We start from the raw sequence: 19,884 nt of genomic DNA, 5'->3' as shown, positions 1-19,884 counted from the left end.
TTCTTTCTTTTTTTTTTTTTTTTTTTTTGATTTTATTTATTTATTTGACAGAGAGATCACAAGCAGGCAGAGAGGCAGGCAGAGAGAGAGGAGGAAGCAGGCTCCCCTAGACAGCAGAGAGCCCGATGCGGGGCTCGATCCCAGGACTCTGAGATCATGACCTGAGCCGAAGGCAGCGGCTTAACCCACTGAGCCACCCAGGCGCCCCTTTTTGGCTGTTTCTAAAGCTCTGATTCAGTGTTGACTCAAACTTGAGTCAAACATAATTGCTTTTCAATTCACTTTCCAAATCACTTGTAAGAGTCCGCAAAAGGCAACTTGTGGAGGCATATATCTACAATGATGTGTGGTAGATTTTAATGGTGACTGAAGCAAGCATGTGGGAGCATACATTGCAGGGCCAGTTAGGAAATCATCTCAAATTGGATATTAGCTTTTCTGGTTTTCTGAAAGTTGCATGCCCATTTCCATGAACTTGGAGTTTTGGGTTTCTTCATGTTATTCAGCTTTCTCTACTTCTTCCAGATGTGACGAAAATTCCTTGTATTTTATTATTATAAAGAGCATTTCAGCTCTAGCACTTATCACTCCCCCACAAGTCACACTTTGCATAACTGAAGATCTATTAAGGTGCTCTGCTAAAAAAAGGTTCGTGTATTTCAAGTGTTACCCTTTCTTTTCTCCACTTCTCTGTTAATTTTTATAGGAGCAGGGGGAGAAATATGGAGGCTTATTTCCCCAGAGTTAAGAATTATGACTTTACCTTAGAAGACAGGAGGGTATAGTTGGTTTTGTTTTTAAATAACAATTGCAACAGAATCTCCATTATGTTAGTGCCCCCCTCTAAAGAGTTGGGAAATGCTAGTTTATTAGAAGGGCCACTGAAGGAAGACATAAGAGACTAGGTTCTTATCCTGGTTCTGTCATTAACTAGTTGTGTGATTTAGGGGAGAGTACCCCACTGGGCCTGAAAGAGCAGTCTCTAAATTCCCTGGCAATTCTATGAATCTCTGAGTTGTCTGAGAGCCTCCCTGGTGTCTAATTCTTCTGTAATTGCAACCATGGTTGGGAATTCCCCCCTGGCAGGTGGGTGAACATCCCACCATTCTGGACCCTGCCCCCCCCTGGCTAGCTGTCTGCGTCAATGTTTGAGGTCAGAAACAATTGAATTTTTTATAGGTTAACCTTGGAACCAGATGCAGGCAAAGATTCTGATTTTTTCAACTCAGAACTTTAGTTGTTATATTTGCTCTCAGAACTGGCTTCCTTATTTGTGTACCTGGCATAATATCTACCTTGGAAAATCGTGTTTAATAAAGCAAGTGAAACAGTAGTAAAGTGCCTGACATATAATATGCCCTCAGTAAATGGAATTAATTATTTTTAAAGATTTTATTTACTTATTTAGAGAGAGAAAGAAAGCATACTAAGGAGTGGGAGGAGCAGATGGAGAGAGAGAGAGAGAGAATCTCATGCAGATGCCACACTGAACATGGGGCCCATCTGGGGGCTCGATCTCACGACTCTGAGATTATGAGCTAAACCAAAATCAAGAGTCGGTTGCTCAACTGATTGAGCCACCCAGGTGCCCCAATAAATGGAACTGATGATCATTAACATCATATCTGTTACAAAGGGGCTGGGCGAGTGTCTTGGCACTTTCTGGGTTTGCTGATACATCTTAGTGTGTACTCTGGTTACTCTACAGGTTGACTCCCAAACTTTGGTTTTGCTAAGTGGTAAATATAATCTGAGTGGGAGAGCTGAATGGCTCTAGCAGCATTTTTTTTTTTTTTTTTTTTTTTTTTTAAGATTGTATGAAGGAAGAGGAAGACAGATTGAAGAGTTGGGAAGGGGAAGATTTTGAAACAGGAAAATAAGCATGACCAAAGGGGAATTTGATTCAGTTTCTGAAGAGTGATGAGCAATAGGCTCTTTTACCTCCTTTACCTCTGTCTCCATGAATTTTTTTTTTAAATTGAAGTATAATTAACACACAGTGTTATAGTTGTTTCAGATGTCCAGTATACTGATTCAAAATTTCTTTTTTTTTTTTAAGATTTTATTTATTTATTTATTTGCCAGACAGAGATCACAAGTAGGCAGAGAAGCAGACAGAGAGAGAGGAGGAAGCAGGCCCCCCACGGAGCAGAGAGCCCGATACGGGGCTCGATCCCAGGACCCTGGGATCATGACCTGAGCCGAAGGCAGAGGCTTTAACCCACTGAGCCACCCAGGCGCCCCCTGATTCAACATTTCTATACATTACTCAGTGCTCATCACAAGTGTGCCCTTAATGTCCTTTATTTATTTCACCCATCCATGAATCTTCAATTTATGTGTTTTTATAATACTCCTAGAAGTAGCACTGTGGAGTGAGATCTATTTTGGGGATTTATCAAAGTGTGGAATCCTGCTTCATGGATCCTCATGGATCTGCCTCTTCATAGGCAGAGATTATGTAAGGAAATACCTTCACTCAAGACAAACATTCTGAAGATTTTAGGCAGATTACAATTGTAGATAGTGCTTCAGCTCTTGGGATCGGGTACTATATCTGTGCTGCTGATGTTCAAACATGGCTGGCTATGGCCTATGAACCTGTGAAAAATGGGACAGATTTGCCATTTATCCTGGATCTTCCTCTGTCTGGTCTCATCCATACTTTTCCTTTGCAAAAAGAGGACTTTTGAGATCCTGCATACCGGGGAACAGTGCCCTCTGCTGTTCCTGGGGGAACTGTGCAGGCGCGGTGAAATAGTGAGGGAAGAGCTCTGTTGCACAGCCAAAGCAAGCTGCTCGGTTTTCCGCAAGGATTTGGACAGCTGCTGCACCTAGAGCCAGTCTCCGCTGTAAAAACTCAGCAGGAGAAGCAACAGCAGCTTTCCTCCCCTGTACTTGTTTCTAGGCAGGCCTCCTACCCCACATTACATATGAATGCCCCCTTCCCATTTTCACTTCAAACACGGAAGAGTTTTAGTTTTGCTCTTAATAGAAAGAACTTTTAAAACAGTGATTTTAACCATTGAACCTTGCCTTCGAAAGAACTCTACTTTCCAGTATTATAAAATAAACAAGTCGATACCACTTTAAAAAAGCATAGTTGATTGCTGTGATGAAATAAAGGCATATACCATATAAACCAGTAGTTCATGGTAAAAAGTTTATAACAGTAGGGGATCAACATATTTTTCTTTCTTCCTTTCTTTTTTCTTCCTCCTTCCCTTTTTTCCTTCTCCCTTCCTCCCTTCCCTCCTCCCTCCTTTCTAATAAAGTTGTCGAAAATACCACAGAATCTCCTACAGAAAAGATATTACATGATGAAAACTGTTTTGCTGAATTTCTCTACCTTCTGAGAACAGTTGTTTTTTTTTTTTTTTGGCTGACCTCTGAGCAGACATTTGTGCTGTGAATCCTCTCAGCTACTATCTTCTGGGTATAACGGCAAACAACAGTCAACATTTACTTTTACTTAAACAACAAACAGGGAAATTCTGTGGACTTCAAGCTGGTGTTAGGGGATTATGCCCTGTACAGTAACTTTTGAGGGCTGTTTTCTCAGCATTATTCCACTTGGTTACAGCAAAGAAAATTCAGTGAACAATGAAATCTATATGAAAAAAAGTTAAAAAAATTTTCTTAAGATAAATGACTCTGAAACCACAATGTGGGAGAGTACTGCTTTTTTCCCCCTCCCCCACCATGATTCTGAGTTTCAAATTCATGAGTTTAGAAGGTGTGGATTTCTTGCTTTATCATGTGGTAGGACACTGTAAATGGGAGCTGGCCCAACCTTATCTTTCCCTTCTGCCAAGAATGAAATCCAGGTTAATGTGGTATAGGCCGTCCAGCGGGAAGAAACTGCTAGCTTCTACTGGATCCCAAAATTCCATTGCCATTCACTGTAGGAATAAAGTGAATGCATGTGGTGCATAAAGTGAATAAAGTGGTTCATGCAATGTAGATCTTTATTGACATGGTGGAAGGTAACTCCATTTACGGTGGTAGGTAAATAACTCAGAGATGTTTGTACTGACAGATTACAAGTGTTTTATATTTTACTGTAATAATTGCCAGGAGAAAGGTTTTTTTGTTTTGTTTTGTTTTCTGAAGCCTGGGATTAAGAAGTAATTTATGATTCTAGGTAACTTGTCAAGAAAGAGAGTTGCTCAATTTTACGGTATTTCTATTTGGTTACTTTTATTTAAAATATCCATCTAGGGTAGAAGATGCTTTAGGTCTTTCGATAGAGAATGGCTTTGCTGACATATGGTTTATTTAGAGCTTGGCCTGTCATTCTTCCTCTCAGGCTAGCATAATCCTTGGATCTGATGGTACCTTCTACTGGGCATAGGCATGGGGAGTTAATTCCTCCTTTTTTTTTTTTTTTCTATTGTGGGACTCATCATATATGCACATGACTTATCTTTTATTTCTTTTTACCTTCTTTATCTTTATATCTCCAACACTACACAGCAGTAGGGATTTAATTTCTTTTTCTTCCTTTTCTCTTTTCTCTTACTTTCCCTCTGCTCTCAAATTTTGAGCAGTATGAAATCATTTTGAGGAACAATTATTTTGGAATGTAGATGTATAGAGATGTTGCCCAAACAGACCAGTTAAGACCAAGTTAGAAAACCTCTTTGTCTCTTTTCTTCTTATCTACCTCCCTAGGAGATTGGATATATGTTTCGTGGATTCATTCTTGACCAATCAGAGTACTCCCATTTCTTTGGCTGCATGGAGTGTCAGGCAGGGGTAGGCACTTGGCCCCAGCTAAGGCAGTTTCTCTGAAGTTTCCTCCTGGAACTGTTGAAAAGACTGATTTTGCCAAGGCAAAATCTTGTACTGTGGGACTTAGGCTTTTGGTAATGTCTTGCCACTAAAAGGAGAATGCTAATTCAAAGAGAGAGTGGTGAAACCCCTTTAATCTTGCTTTGAGACTTCTGGATCCAGCCATGCTGGGAACCTCGGATTTTTAGTTGCACGAGGCAATATACCAACCCCCCGCTTTTTTTTTTTTTCTATGAATTTATAAATTAGTTTAAGTTCAGGTTCATTTGTAACCAAATAATTCTAATGTAAGTAGAGAGCAATCTTTTGCATTGCAGGCAGGGATCCAGTCTTTCAGATTTTAAAGATTTTTCTAGAAAAATTGGTCAACTCTAACTTCGCTTAACATCTATGACATTATTCTAAAAATGGTCTAGTTTGTTTACTATCTGGTACATTTAGCTTATCTGTAGTCCTAGAAATCTATTGACAGAGCTTTTTCCTGGGCAAGGTCAGCCTTGGAAAGACAACATGGAAAGAGAAGGTGATCAAGTAGACAGACCTCAAGGGAAAACTGGAGAAAACCTTTTCCCTCCACGAATCCCGCCGTCTCTTAGTCTACAGATTCAGACACCACTTGCCTTTTTTTGCTCAAGGATATTTCTTGGGGATCAGTGAGGTAACATGTCCTCTGTCTCAAGTGTGAGAGATGGAAAGAAGAAGCATCTTAGCTTCCACAGGATGTCCCTGCTCAGTATCTTGGGCAGTATGTTGATAAGGAGATCTGGATTTATAAAACTTATATGAAAAAACAAGTAGCCCAACAGTCTGATGAAAAATAGGGTGGTGAAAAAGACATATTGAAAAATCCTGAAAAGAGAAAGTTAAGAAACTATTAACCAGAGGTTAGAAAACCAGGAACAAAATAAAACATTGCTAAATGCATGCATTGCTCCTTCTTGCTATTCAAATTGTTGTCTTTATTACCAACAACGCCTTGTAAAGGCAGCTCCTTCCCATATGCTGGCTTGCCTGTTACTCTTTCTTCCATTACCATGTTTTATTTTCTTTGAACATTTATCACTATCTGAAATTATCTTGTTCTTTTATCTTTCGTTTCTGTTTTGCCATCCTGTTTTCCAAAGCATTGGCAACAGTTTGTAACCATAACCATGTGAGTCCATATTTTTTCCAACACTTGATAACATCAGATTTTAAAAATTTTGCCAAATGGGTGTAAAGTAATGGTCTTAATTTGCATTTCCTTGATGAACAATGATGCTGAACATCTGTTCACAGGTCTTATGTGTTTCCTCTTGCCCATTTATCTATTAGGTTGTTTGGATTAGTCTTACTGATTTGTAGAAATTCTTTATATGTTCTTGATATCAATCCTTTTCCACTGTGTGTACTGTGAATATCTTCTCTCTACTTTAAAACGTTTACTTGCTCTAAGGTGTTGAAGAACAAAAGTTATTAATTTTAATAAGGTCTAGTTTATCAATCTTTAATTAGAATCAATGCTTTTTGGTCTTATTTAAGAACAATTCCCTACACCAAGGCCTAAAAGATGCTCCTATTTTCTACTAACACTTTATGATAGTTTAGAATATGTCCACACATTCTTTGGTATCATGCCCTTCTAGAGACTCTTCTTCCTCAGCATGTGGCTGGGACTTAATGACTTGGTTTCTAAAGAATAGAGTATCATGGAAGTTTGTGGCTTCCTAGATTACATACTAAAGGCATTGCAGTTTGCTCCTTACTCTTAGGAGGAAGCCAGCTGTCATGCTGTGAGGATACACAAGCAGCCCTGTGGAGAGCTCCATGTGAGGAAGAGCTGAGACCTCCTGCCAACAAGCTGCAAAAGTTGCCAGATGTATGAGTAAGCTATGGAGGAACTAGATCCCCCAGCCTAGCCAAGCCTTCCACTGACTTTAACTTTGGCCAATATCTTAATTGCAACCTGGTAATAGACCATGGACCAGAACTACCCAGCTAAGTGGCTCAGATTCCTAATCTGCAGAAACTGTCATATAAATGTTTGTTGCTTGAAGCCACTAAGTTTTGGGACCATTTTTTGTGTGGCAGTAGATAACTGATGCCAAATTTTAAAGTTTTTTTTTTGGACATTTAGTCCTTAATACATTTGGCCTCGCTTTTTAAATATTCTGTATAGTAGTGATCCAATCTCATTTTTTCCTCATCTGGATAACTACTTTTTTCCCCCCTACCATGTTTATTGAACAATTTTTCCTTTCCTCTCTGGCATATAATCACTGTCATACATCACATATTGAAGTTCTATATATGCATGCTCCTATTTCATTGATTGATTTTCCTATTCCTATGACAGTATCACTATTGTAATTACTGCAGCTTCATAGTAAGTCCTGATATCTGGGAACGCATATTCCCCACTCCTTGCTCTTTTTAAAAATTATCCAGGTTGTTTTTGACTCTATTCTTCTATATAGAGTATATTTTAGAATAACTGTATTTAATGTAATGAAAACCTTTAGGGCAGTTTGGTTGGAACTGAACTAAGTCCTATTTAAAGAGAATTGATATATTTATGATATTATGGCTTTCTATCCATGATCATGGTATTTCTCTTCTTTCATTCATGTTACTTTTAATGTTTCCTAATTTCTATAAATTCCTCTGTGGTGGTCCTGATTTCTTTTTTAACTGATGAATTATTTTGGCCTTGTGGTTTTACTCTGATTTGCACAAGTGAATCTCTACTTTTTCCTTTCCTGTATTACCTAATCCAGCTGTGCTGGTCTGCCGCCTGCTGCAGAACAAATTCACTACCTACCTCCTCCTACCAGTGAAAAACAGCCCCTTCCCCACCAGTTTCCTGAAGTTTTTCTCTAGAATTGATCTTTGTGGCAGGAGGCAGGGTTTGTTATAGTACAGCATCTTGGTCAGAATTAAAATGAGAAACACTTTACAAACCTCTTCCTAGTATTCTCCTTGAAGCTAAATACAGTATTCATGAAAAAGTTCTGGGATAACATTCTCACAGAAATCTTAGGAATAATCCAGCTTTCTTATTTCTTGAGTCAGTACCCAATATACCAGTGCCCCATAGGATACTGGAACAGAGCAAGAGGAGAGACCTTTTTAGTTTGATATGATGAGCTAGACTTTTAGGATGTTGTCAGGTTCTCTTCGGGATACCAACTCTTTCAAGGCAAATAGTTCCTATCCTGGGAGCCCACATGGGCAGTTCCATGTGAGGCACTGGTGTCAAATTATAGGCTAAGGCAGCCTGGGAGTTCTAAGGAAATTCTGCTAGCTGTTCTGGGAACACTGTATTTCAGGATAGCCAAATATGTAACACTTCACTTATCTGGTATGAGGGGGTATCCCCCATAAGCAAATTTTCCAGACAACTGGAGGTGATATTTAAGCACCAGTAATTTTGTTAGCCATTTTGATGGAACACTTTCTAAATCATATTTCATACCACTTTGAATATATGTCTCTCTGTGCCTTCTTAAACACATTATATTGAACATACTCTGACCTTTTTTGGAAATGCAAGGGTTTCATCGAATGCCAGTTTATTTTGCTATCACACTGATTCCCTCAGGACTAATATCCACTTGGTTGTTTGAATCTTGAGCTCTTACTCAGTTTAACAAGTATTTTTGAACAGTTATTATGGGCTGGGTACTGTTGGGTATGATTCTCTTTCACAGTCATTTTTTTCTCTTATTTACTATTAGGCTGGGGTATATGTGCATTTACAAGTTCTCTACTATTTCTAATGTAACATGTTGACATTTTACAGTATCGGGGGGAGGAACATCTGACATAATAGTGTGAAAACCCCATTCATCATCCTATAAACCACAAAAGGATCTTCCCATTCATAATCTACTGATGTTTTTGGAGAACCAGATCCATCAAGCTAATTCAGATTGTTAAAGGGAAGAGGGAGTATCAGTTTGCCATATTTCTCTTAGGCGACAAAATTCCTGTTTCTGATTACTACTAGGCTATTCACTTCTGAAAGTGAATAGAATCCCAACTTCTGGGAAGTTGAGATTAGGAATTGCCTTTGGACAAGGAAGTCATACATTAGAACTGAGAAACATAGTCATCAATGACACTAGTTTTTTGACTTCACCCTGGGAGTATGTGTGTATACAAAGGTCTCCTTGTCTAGAGTTTATTATTTTCATTTTTATTTTTATTATTTCCAGGATGGCTAAGTGGAACACCCAGTTTTCCAGGAGGTTTACTCAAACATATTTACCTACCTTTTGCAGAAAAGTGTTCCCTTCTTTTGTAGAGAATGATCCTGGGAGAATAAAGGACATCGATAAATAAGCAATTTCTGGGAGTTTTCATCCCTATCAAATAATATTCAGTGAGCTATTAGTTAATGTTATATTTAGATAGTGTCTTAACAATTTTTTACATGTATAACAGATGGAATTTTTAAGACAACTACATATGTGTGTGTGTGTGTGTGTGTGTAATTTTGTATCCCTTTTTTATTTATTGGTAGAAATAAATTGAGGCATAAAAAGGTAAGATGTGTCATACAGCTAGTAAGTGGCAGAACCAGGCTTGGAACCTGGGTCCTCCAAATCTGCATTCAGGGCTCTTTCAACTCTGCTTTTACCTCCTACTTAATCCGTAACCCTTAAAAAAGTTTATAAGCTATGAAAACCATATAAATATATTCTAAGAGAAGTTTTCAGAGCTATAAAAATGTAAAGATGAGGATATATCCTGGATTTCTGTGGCATCTCTCTTCCAAAATATTTTCTCAGTTATTTCATTTTCCTTTTAGCTTCCTTGTGAGATAAAAAATGAAGAGGAATTACAGTCACATTTTAAAATTGTGAAAATGATGCTCACAGAATTAGAATTAGAAACTTTTTGGTTTACAAATTTGGTTCTGTAACTTGAGCAGCATGTCAACTGGTCAGTTGCTGAGGCGGACTCTGTAAAGATTGCTCAAACATCATAGGTCATCAAACCACATGGAACTTTAGTAATCTTGATGAAGACAACTCTGCTTTTTCTCCAATAGTTGGTGAGAAGGGATGCTTTGATGAGTCATTGGGGGACAGATGGTAGGATATATCAGGGAGCATGGTAAGCTTGGTTCTAGAGAGGTGGGGTCCAGTTAATTTCAGGAGTTTTGTTTTTGTTGTTTTTGTTTGTTGGATAATATGCAAGGTTGGGACTAGAATGACTTGTATAATATACAAGGTTGGAATCAGAGTGACCCATGACTTCCCAGTGGGAACCATGGTCACTGTGAACGTGGTCTAATATATATCCAAACATCTGGATGACCCCAAGGACAATGGTTGTTTGTGGATATTTGCTTTTTAGGGAGAGATGACTTTTTGTTTTCTGACATTATGAAGACCATATATCCAATGACAAAATTTCTGGTGAATGTCAATTCTGGCTCTAAAGCCATTATAAATTACAAAATTAAAGTCTAACAAATGTTTTATCTTTTTGCCCTATGTACTTGCTGCCACAAGCAGGCCAAGAGGCCTGGTGCTCTACATCCAACTCTGTGTCCTTTAGATCTCTGCATATATGCTAATGGCACCATGGTGCTAAATATGAATAGACACTGAAGCTGTATCATAAAGTAATGACTTCTCATGTTTTTTTTTTTTTTTTTAAAGATTTTATTTATTTATTTGACAGACAGAGATCACAAGTAGGCAGAGAGGCAGGCGGAGAGAGAGGGGGAAGCAGGCTCCCTGCTGAGCAGAGAGCCTGATGTGGGGCTCCATCCCAGGACCCTGAGATCACGACCTGAGCCAAAGGCAGAGGCTTAACCCACTGAGCCACCCAGGTGCCCCGACTTCTCATGTTTTATCTCATGGGTTAGATTAGCTGGTGATGGATGCCCTGGTGCTCTGTGTAGTGAGAGATTTGGGACCATGTTGGGATCACCAGGAAAGAGCACTGTGATTCTGGGAGATGGGAGAAGTGGTATATGTGTCCTGTGTTGGCTTCCTCTCCATACAGTGTACCCTCAGTTAATGTTCCTTCTTGCTTCCACGCAGAACTCTGTGAGGTCTTAGGCTAGTTTCTTTGAGAACACATTATTTGGATGGCGCTAAGAAAGGGAAGATCATTGTTCCATAGCCTCTTCTTTGTGTCTTTAGGGTTGGAATGCTTTATAATTATGTCTGATACTATTCTTGGAATCTTAGAAAATGCACATGGGAAAATTGGTATGTGTTTGGTGGCTGATAGTGTTTTGGAAACTCCCTTGAAGGCATTGACACAGAGAGAAGCTGAAGGTAGAGTGAAATGCTTACCTTATGATTTTGGCTGTTAGACTCTTTTCTTAGAAAATTCATGCTCAAGACTTTTGATCTAGGGGAAAAAGAACCAAGATAGGGACTGAATAAAGTACATACAAATATTCATACTACATCATTGTTATTTAAAAACAGTTTTATATTCTAAAGCTATACTGTCCGCTATTGTAGCCAGTGACCATATGTAACTTTTTACATTTAATGACAATAAAAAAATCAGTTCCTCAGTCACAAAAGTCATCTTTCAAGTACTCAGTAGGTGACTAGTGGCTACATACTGGATAGCACAGAAAGTTCCGCTGGGCAGCCCCATTCTAAAATCTTGGCTTAGCAATGAAGCCACACTTAATATTCAGGAAGGAGCTCAGGAGACTTGAAGGTGTTCTTTAGGGGCAGGGACCTCCAAGTCCTGGTATTCTAGCCTCCAGGCCACAGTGTGGACTGAGTTTACTTAGAGTCTATGTACAGTTTAGGTCTTTTTTTCTTGATCCCAAGATTCTAAAATATTTAATAAATGGAAATGCTTCCCAACTGATTTAAGATTTAAATTCTAAAGAGAGTCAGGAAATGAAAGTGAGGTTTTTGGCTTTAGTTTCTCACTATTTAGACTCTTTTGATAAAATCAAGGATTAATTTTTTTGGAGGGGGCTTTTCTCTATTATTTCTAATTTTCAATGTTCATAGTTTCATATAGTATAAAATTTGGTTTCTTACTATGATAGCCCTAGTTTGTATCTACAGATTAGTTTCATGTCTATTCCATATGGTTGAGTTTCTATATATTTTGGGGAAGTAAAGGTGATATTAATTTTAAGACCTTTTTGGTAAAATTTAAGGAATGCCTTTCTTTATCAAGGTCCCAGACCAGTAACCCTTTTTGCAGCATGTGTTCCTGCCTTTAATATAAACCCAAATAACTGGTAATGTGATAAAATTATGAAGGAAGGTGTGTTTCTGCAGTCTTTTAAGAAAGATGGGAGGACCTGCATTTTGATATGGGTGTGGTTTGTGGGAATCAACCAGCTCGCTAAGAGAGGGGAAGGTTATATGGTGTTGGGGCTCACTCAATTCCGAATAGGAATTGGTCAGAAAAGTTTGCTCTGACCCAGGCTGAGATGGAGTTACCACTAAAACCAGGATGTTCCTTTGTTTGCCAAAGCTCACACTTCTCTTTCAAGGAACCGAGTCTCTAGTTCTTCTTCTATTTTCCTCAGTGTTTCCTGGTACTTCTTCAAAGGGAAATAAAAGAAATCGCAGTTATTAACCAGAAGCTTTATGCTCTTTCTAATCATATTAAGCACGTTTTCACTACATTGTCATGTGAATGGTTGGCATTCCCACTGCCATTGTGTCTCCTTTCCCAGTACCCTAGCCTTCCACTACTCCTGATCTCTCACTGCACTTCACCACTGGGCAGGTGCCTGTGGTTATCAGGATTATAAATAGGAAAAAGTGCTCATTATTAATTTAAGAGCACAGAGCTTGTGAGACTAGGGCACTAATAGAATGATTCTGGTGGTAGAGTGTCATCCCCCCTAAAAGTCTTTGTAATGCCACCTTGAAGAATTAATGTTGTTGCAGTGTTCTTTAAAAAGCCTGGTTTCAGTGGGATTATGGACATTGGGGAGGGTATGTGCTATGGTGAGTGCTGTGAAGTGTGTAAACCTGGCGATTTACAGACCTGTACCCCTGGGGATAAAAAGATATTATATGTTTAAAAAAAAAAAAAAAAAAAGCCTGGTTTCATTTCATCCTGTACCCTAACAAACCCATTGCTATCCCTTTATTGAGAAACTGTACCTTTATGCAGAGGGCCTGATCCTCACAGAGCTGAGCCACAAATGCATAGTCCTCCATTACCTGGGAAGCCAAAATTCAGTCTTAAATTTTGTTCAGTAAATTGCTATAAGAACAGTAGTGTACTTGGTGCCTCGTAGGTTCTAGGCCCTAAATGTGCTTTTCTAGTTGTTCTAAATATGTATTTCTGTACATATAAACTCATATTTTTTTAAAGGATAAACAGGCTATTCTTTATGGTCCCAAAGAGAATTATTTCGGGACAGTTGGGAGAAAAATAGATACTAATTTATTGATACAAATTATGGAAGGTATCCTATAAAAATGTTAAAGAGAAGGTGATTTGGGAGACTGTATTCACACAGTCTAGTACATTCCTTCAAACTGTGTGACCAAGGATCAAGATTTCCTTCCTTTGGGAGAAGTAGCATTGAAGATATTGTCATTACCTTGGCTAGCTCTTTCTCTTGGTCTGCACAGGAAGCTTCCAGCTGTTGTAACTTGGCCTATAGAAAGCGAAGGAGACTGGTAACTCAGCCAGGCAAAAGCGGGTTCCATTCTGAAATGGGATCTTCAAGGTTATTTTACAGGTCATTCAAGTGCCCCAGGACCAATTTCAGATGTCTTTTTATTGGAGGGGATTCAAACTTGAGGTGAGATGACTCTTGACTTTGAATTTAAATGGTAAATATTAGCCAAATGGAGTACTGGAAGACATATTTCCCATGCAGAGATTACAGCAAGGACCAAGACTGTGAAATAGCACAAATTGGGCATATTCGAAGAAGTTATGTGGTGGGAACCTAGGGGAGATTTGTTTAGAATGAAGCGAGGTGGGGAAAGGTAGCCATGTATGAGATTACGTAGGGGTTTATAGCTTCTAGAGAGTTTGATTCTTTATTCTAATTGCAGTGAGAAGCCAAGGGAGAGCTTGAAGTTGTAAAGACACAATTCGGTTTGTTTTCTTTCTAACGAAGAGTTCTTTCTGTGTGTGGAACGTGTATTGTTTAGGGGTAAGTGTAAAAGCAAGAGGATCAGTTAAGAGGCTGCTTTAGCATCCAGGTGAGGGTTTAGAGTGTTTTTCAAAAGGGTGGTAGTTACAGTACTAGTAGATAGAAAGGAGCAGATGCATTTGGGATATATCGTATAAGCAGAGGGGACATACTGCAGTCTTTCCTCCTTTCCCTTTTCAGTTCTGTTGTTCCCACTCTCATCTAGCTACCATTATTTCATGTTTGGACTCTTCTCACAGTTTCTTTCCCTTTCAGGCAATTACATCTAGGACCAAATAACCAAATGTGCTAAGGGCTGTATTTTACTTATTTTATTGTATTTCAAACAGAAAATTTTTATTTATTTTTTTTCAAAATTTTATTTAAATTTTAGTTAGTTAACATGCAGTGCAATACTATTGGTTTCAGGAGTAGAATTTAGTGATTCATCACTTACATACAAGACCCAGTGATCATCATAACAAGTGTCCTTCTTAATGCCCATCAACCATCTAGCCCAGTCCCTACCTACTTCTCTTTCATCAGCCCTCAGTTTGTTCTCTGTTGTTAAGAGTCTCTTATGGTTTGTTTCCCTCTCTCTTTTTTCCCCCTCCCGTATGTTTCTTTGTTTTGTTTCTTAAATTCAACATATGAATGAAATCGTATGGTATTTGTTTTTCTCTGACTTTCACTTGGTAAGGGCTATATTTTAAAGATTTATTTATTTATTTCAGAGAGAGAGACAGAGAGTAAGTGAGCATAGAGGGAGGGACACACAGAGAGAGAGAGAGAATCCTCAAGCAGATTACATGTTCAGCCTGGAGTCTGACACGGGGCTTGATCCCAGGACCCTGAGATCATGACCTGAGCTGAAACCAAGGGTCAGATGCTGAGCCAGTCGGGCAACAGGGCTGTATTTTAAAGACAGTGGCCTGAGTCACAAGTTGTTGAGGTAGGCATCCTATTAAACTACTGAACTGATCACCGGCATGCAGGAGGAACAGAAGCAACAGAGATGATATATATTTCATAGAATTAGAGATGCCACCTGAGAATTCTACAAAATAGTGGGCAGAAGGGAGTAATTCAAAGGGTTGATAATACTCTGGAACGTTTTAGGGCTGGACCTAGCACTGCCAGGAAAATAATGGCCATTGTTGTGATGGGAACTTTCTATCTAGAGTCTATTGGAATCAGCTCACCTGACGTGGCCAGTATAGCCAGACTTAAAAGTGTCACCACTAGATTCTGGTAGGCTTACATTAGCAAAACACATTTTGGGCAGAAGAAGGAAGAACATTAATCTCCTGATTGTTGCAGATTTATGGCAAGGGTAGTCAGGGAACTTCATGTTCCTTTGTAGTCTTAGTTCCAGTTTATTCCCGAGATACACACACAGTCCTGATTTCTTTCTTCCCAAATAAGTTTCCTGGATGGGCATGCCCAAGCAAGCTTACTTGGTGGCTTTGGACTTCCTCTTTTTTTTTTTTTTTATTGCTATCAACACTGATTTGTCCAACAGAACATAGGGCAGTAATGCTCTCTTCTTTCATTTTCTATTTTCAGTGTGTCCATATCTTTGGAGGCTTCATGCACACAGTGTAGGCTTAAGTATGGGCTTAAATGTGGGTTTAAGAAGCAAGAAAGATTGAGAAATAGGGACGGTCTGTTTAAAAGCCCATTGTATATTATACTGTTAGGTAGTGAAACATAATTTTTATCTTTATACGAAGAATTCTCTCTTTATTTGTTCTTAAATATATAAAAATAACTATCAGTTTAAGAAAAAAGAAACAAGGAGCACCTAGCTAGCTCAGTCAAAAGAACATGCAACTCTTGATCGCAGGGTCATGAGTTTGAGTCCCATGTTGGATATAGAGATTACTAAATAATAATAATAATGATGATAATAGTAATAATAATATTTAAAAAAGAAGAAAAAGAGATTAGGGAGGCAAGGACAAAGAGATAATCCTACAGAAATGATCAAGTAAGAATTTTATCTGCTCTCTGAATAAAAAAGTCTAAATCTTGTATCTTTGATCAGATGGGTTGTGGTTGTGCTCATGTTCTTAGCTCTGGAACACAACTAAGGAAATGCTAAGCACTCTATGATGCACTTAGCAGAGGTCACTCTATACTTGAAGGACCAACTGACTGAATCCTTTTCTGGATGGGAGTCAATGACAGTATGTGTAAATTACCTAGCACACAGTAGACTTACAAATCCAAACTCTGCCTGTGAATTCATACATGTGCTTCAGCCAGACTTTTAAATAATCACCTTAAAATCATGACCCTTTAATGTTTTAGAACTCCAAAAAAGAGAATATTTTGTATATACAGTTTCATTCATTTTCAAACTGAGGCTGGGAGGGACTGATTAAATTGCCTACCTTCGCATATTCTCTGTAAGTACCTCTGGGGCCAGGATTTAAATGAGGGACTGCAGCTACCTCTAATATTAATATGTATTTGTGCATTTGTATTCTGCTCTTTTTGATGGAGAGAGAACAAAAATATATGGCTTCAGACTGAAATTCCTTACTAAGGGCAGAGGAGAATTCAGCACTTAGCAGCCAAGGCTTAAGACTGGCATGGCTGAAACTACAAAGAATTTGTCCTAACTTTGACAATTGTTTCCACTTGAAGGTTTGTTTTCTGGTCATGCAGCCCAAACCCATTCGAGGTTGCTTTTTTGTTTACCTTTGACTCTTCTGAGGATCCCTTTGTTTTGTCTTGTTCACACTTCGTTGCCTTATGTAATTTTCTTGTAAGCTGTGGGTTCAATTAGAAAAAATAGATTTCAAGTAAAAAATATATCAAATTAAAAAATGTGGAAGACAAAGATATTCTCTGGTGTGTGAGGCCAATAACTTGGCCTTGATTGAAGCTGCCAGGAAATGGTCTCTTGGTGGATACTTGGTATATTTGGGAACATCTTTGTTCTACCTCCATCTTCTCATTAGTTTTGACCGCCAAGTAGAGTCTGCTCAAAGCAGGAGTACTTCCCTGAACCCCCTAGTCCAGGCTGGATTACTCAGGGCTCCAGGCATAGGTCAGAAAGTAGGGTAATCATAAAGAAGCCCACTGTATTTTAACCAGGCATTGAGGTAGAGGGATTACCTGGACAAAGAAGGGTAACTTTTTGGCATTAAGTATTTTAAAAGTCTCTAGTAAAAGTAAAATTAACCTCTCACCATAAGGGTCCCAGTCAATCCCTTCAACAGATTGTCCATTGGATTCCATTTCTTGTGATAGAATGAGGAAGCCATGGGATCACGGACTACCTGGAATACCCTATGCACTCCTTTCACCAGACACTTGCAAGCCAAAGTCATGGCACTTAGCTCATGAGGTTCAGCCTCAGGAGAGTGGAGCAGGAGTAGCAGCCATCCCCAGCACAGGTCTCTCTGACATGTGGGATTTTGCACGATCTTTTCCCCTCCCTTGCCTCTTTGATGACTAGGGGATACCCAGGAACATGAGAGCTCTTCCCCACCTTTCTTTGAAGTTCTGCTATACTGTGGACCAGAGTCTCATTCTTCCTATCCTGTTGAGAAAAAGAAGCAGAGTATAAGTAGAGTATAAGTGTGCATCTGCGCACCATCATCTGTTTTTATTCAGTTGATTGTTCTCCATTTCACCCCAGAGATGTTTTCCTGCAGTAACTGTACCTTCCTGCATAATGGCAGGTGAAGGACCTGTGGTTTGATCTCAGTATGGACACACCAACTTACCAGGGATTGAGATGTCCACGTGCAGGCCTTCCTAATATTAAATATTACCAGAGAAACCCTAACCTCCACACATCTCCTTCCCATGGAAGAACACGATCTGCCATGACTTTGGAGTTGACTATTTTTTGTGTGTAAAAAGGGGAGACTTATCTAACAGTGCTGAGGAATCAAACCTATCAAATTGCTCTTCCCTGCTTTTTGCTTACGAGTCTGGCTGTTTCTTCTTCCAGCTCCTGCAAGGCTTTTTCCCTCTCTACTGTGGTGCAGTTCTCCTTCTCCCACTCCTCATCTTCAGCCAAGTCTCTGGTCTGGGTGATCTCACTTTCCAGCCTGTATAACATAAGCACACACTATGAGGAATGACAGCCTTCAAACTGGTAAAGCACATGTCAGTTTTAAGGGTACTCAATGATAATAAATACAAAACTCAAGTTGGAAATCCTTTCTTTCCTGGAACCTTAGGATCAGAATCACTTTAAAGATAAGACAAGCAAGATTCCTATGATTTCCACGTCAAACACCCCAGTGTTCTTTCAGCTCTGGTAAGCATCACTCATTCTTTTAGGATTCTTTTTGAAAATTGCTATATTTCAGGGTTTGAGACATAGACAAACACCAAAGAATGAAGAAGAAACTCTTTTCATATATAAGATACAGGTCCCCAGAGTAAGCTGGAAAATTCAATTGTGTTTCATTTCCTCCACCCAGATCTTTGGGTTAGGAATGTCCCTCATGAAGCCCCAACACTCACCTCTGAATCTCGTTTTCTTTCTCGTGGATTTTGAGAAGAAGTTCTTGATTTGCTTCATCTATTCTCTGCATGTCCCTTTCAAGGTCCATGTTCAAACTGTTAATGTTCCTCTTTGACTGGACCAATCTTAAGATTTCCACTTTCTCTGACCTATAAACTCAGCCCCCCAAATGGACAAGGGCCAGTTATCTTAAGATCAATAATCTTTGGACCAAAGAGAATATCTAGAAGACATGTAACTCATTAGCCTGGTTATTTCTGGTAGTGTACTTTTCCTTTTTTATATTTAGGAAATTGCATTTCTTAATTTCTTAATTATGAATTTAAATATAATTAATATTCTTAATTCTTAATTTCTTAATTATGCTCTTCAGTTTGTTTCAATAATTCTTAACTCAGTCAGCAAGGGCGGTTTTACCCAGCCTTTCTCAGCCAAAGTGCTCAGCATTATAGTGCACCTCCACTTTGGTTCCAGGAGAAGTTCTGCTTCCTTAAATAGCCTTTTGCGTTGGAGAGAGTGGTTTTTCAAATTGTTCACAATGCTATACACTTTTATCAAGTACTTCTATTTGGGTAGCAGCTACATAATTTATGCGTGGACCCTGCTTTATGCAGAGCCACAAGAAGTTTCCACCACCAGTTAGGGCTTGGTCTTTTCCCACCTCCCCCATCTGAAAACTTCTCCACTGTCGGCTGTAAAGCGTGAGAATCTACTATGGGAGTCACTCCATTGAGCACACAGAAGTAATCCAGGCATTCACTTTCATGAATGCAGACATCTTTTTTGAAGTAAATTTGAATGAAATAATAGTAACTTAATGCTAGTATAGTCTAGAAAGTTACCTGGCACATGGGAACCTCTCAATAAATTTTTCATTTTCTTTTGTGGCACTTAAGTAATTGGTTTCTCTCTAAAATAATTAACTAGAAATAAGATAGTGAGGCAGAGAGACTTTTGTTTTGAGTAGGCATGAGGGATGATTTTGGAATAGAAAAGTCCTACCTTGGAAGGGCTGGTTTGGATGGGGGATTTGCAATGGCTATCACTTCAGAGGGCAATGGGGTGCTTGGGGCGGAGAGTGGTGAAGGATGGATGGATAGGAGCTGAAGGAAAGAGGGAGACTCGAAGATGAAGAAAGGAATCAACAGCAGTCATGCTTCATACCTTGGTTCTTGGATGTGGCTTTGCATAATCATGACTACTTACTCATAATCTAGCTGAGTGTTCTTGTGTTCTTCCATTGTAGATTCCCTAAAATACCAGCAGAGATGTATCTAATAAATCAGGGGAAACAGGTCCATTTATAAAACACAGTAACTGGCAGAGAGTCCCAAAAGATAGGAATAAAATTAACTGGCTTCCTCCCTCCCACTTCTACATTTTGGACATAACAAAACTTAGCATTCTGAGTCTTCAGCACATGATATGATTATGCTTCAGTAAGGATATGGTGAAGATAAAGGGATAATGCTGGAAAATTCAATATATATCCTAGTATTGAGATGATTCA

The 19,884-nt window shown here is 39.0% G+C and overlaps 1 protein-coding gene across 1 annotated transcript; it reads right to left on the bottom strand.

Annotated features, from left to right (window-relative positions):
• Nucleotides 1-5,444: 5,444 nt before the first annotated feature.
• LOC111158004 (transmembrane and coiled-coil domains 5A) lies at nt 5,445-19,615 on the bottom strand. The gene is given in 13 exon segments (XM_022519781.1): nt 5,445-5,643; nt 9,048-9,088; nt 11,091-11,148; nt 12,258-12,322; nt 12,894-12,953; nt 13,340-13,396; nt 16,589-16,660; nt 17,385-17,435; nt 17,829-17,952; nt 18,374-18,523; nt 19,377-19,425; nt 19,428-19,495; nt 19,581-19,615. Coding segments are annotated over 13 exon segments (1,029 nt in total).
• Nucleotides 19,616-19,884: the final 269 nt, after the last annotated feature.

The sequence above is a fragment of the Enhydra lutris genome, unplaced genomic scaffold (assembly GCF_002288905.1).
Source record: "Enhydra lutris kenyoni isolate GAN:26980312 unplaced genomic scaffold, ASM228890v2 scaffoldscaffold4, whole genome shotgun sequence".
In the NCBI taxonomy this organism is placed as follows: domain Eukaryota; kingdom Metazoa; phylum Chordata; class Mammalia; order Carnivora; family Mustelidae; genus Enhydra; species Enhydra lutris.
The sequence above is the reverse complement of the archived record's forward strand: the minus strand, read 5'-3'. Positions and strand labels throughout refer to the sequence as shown.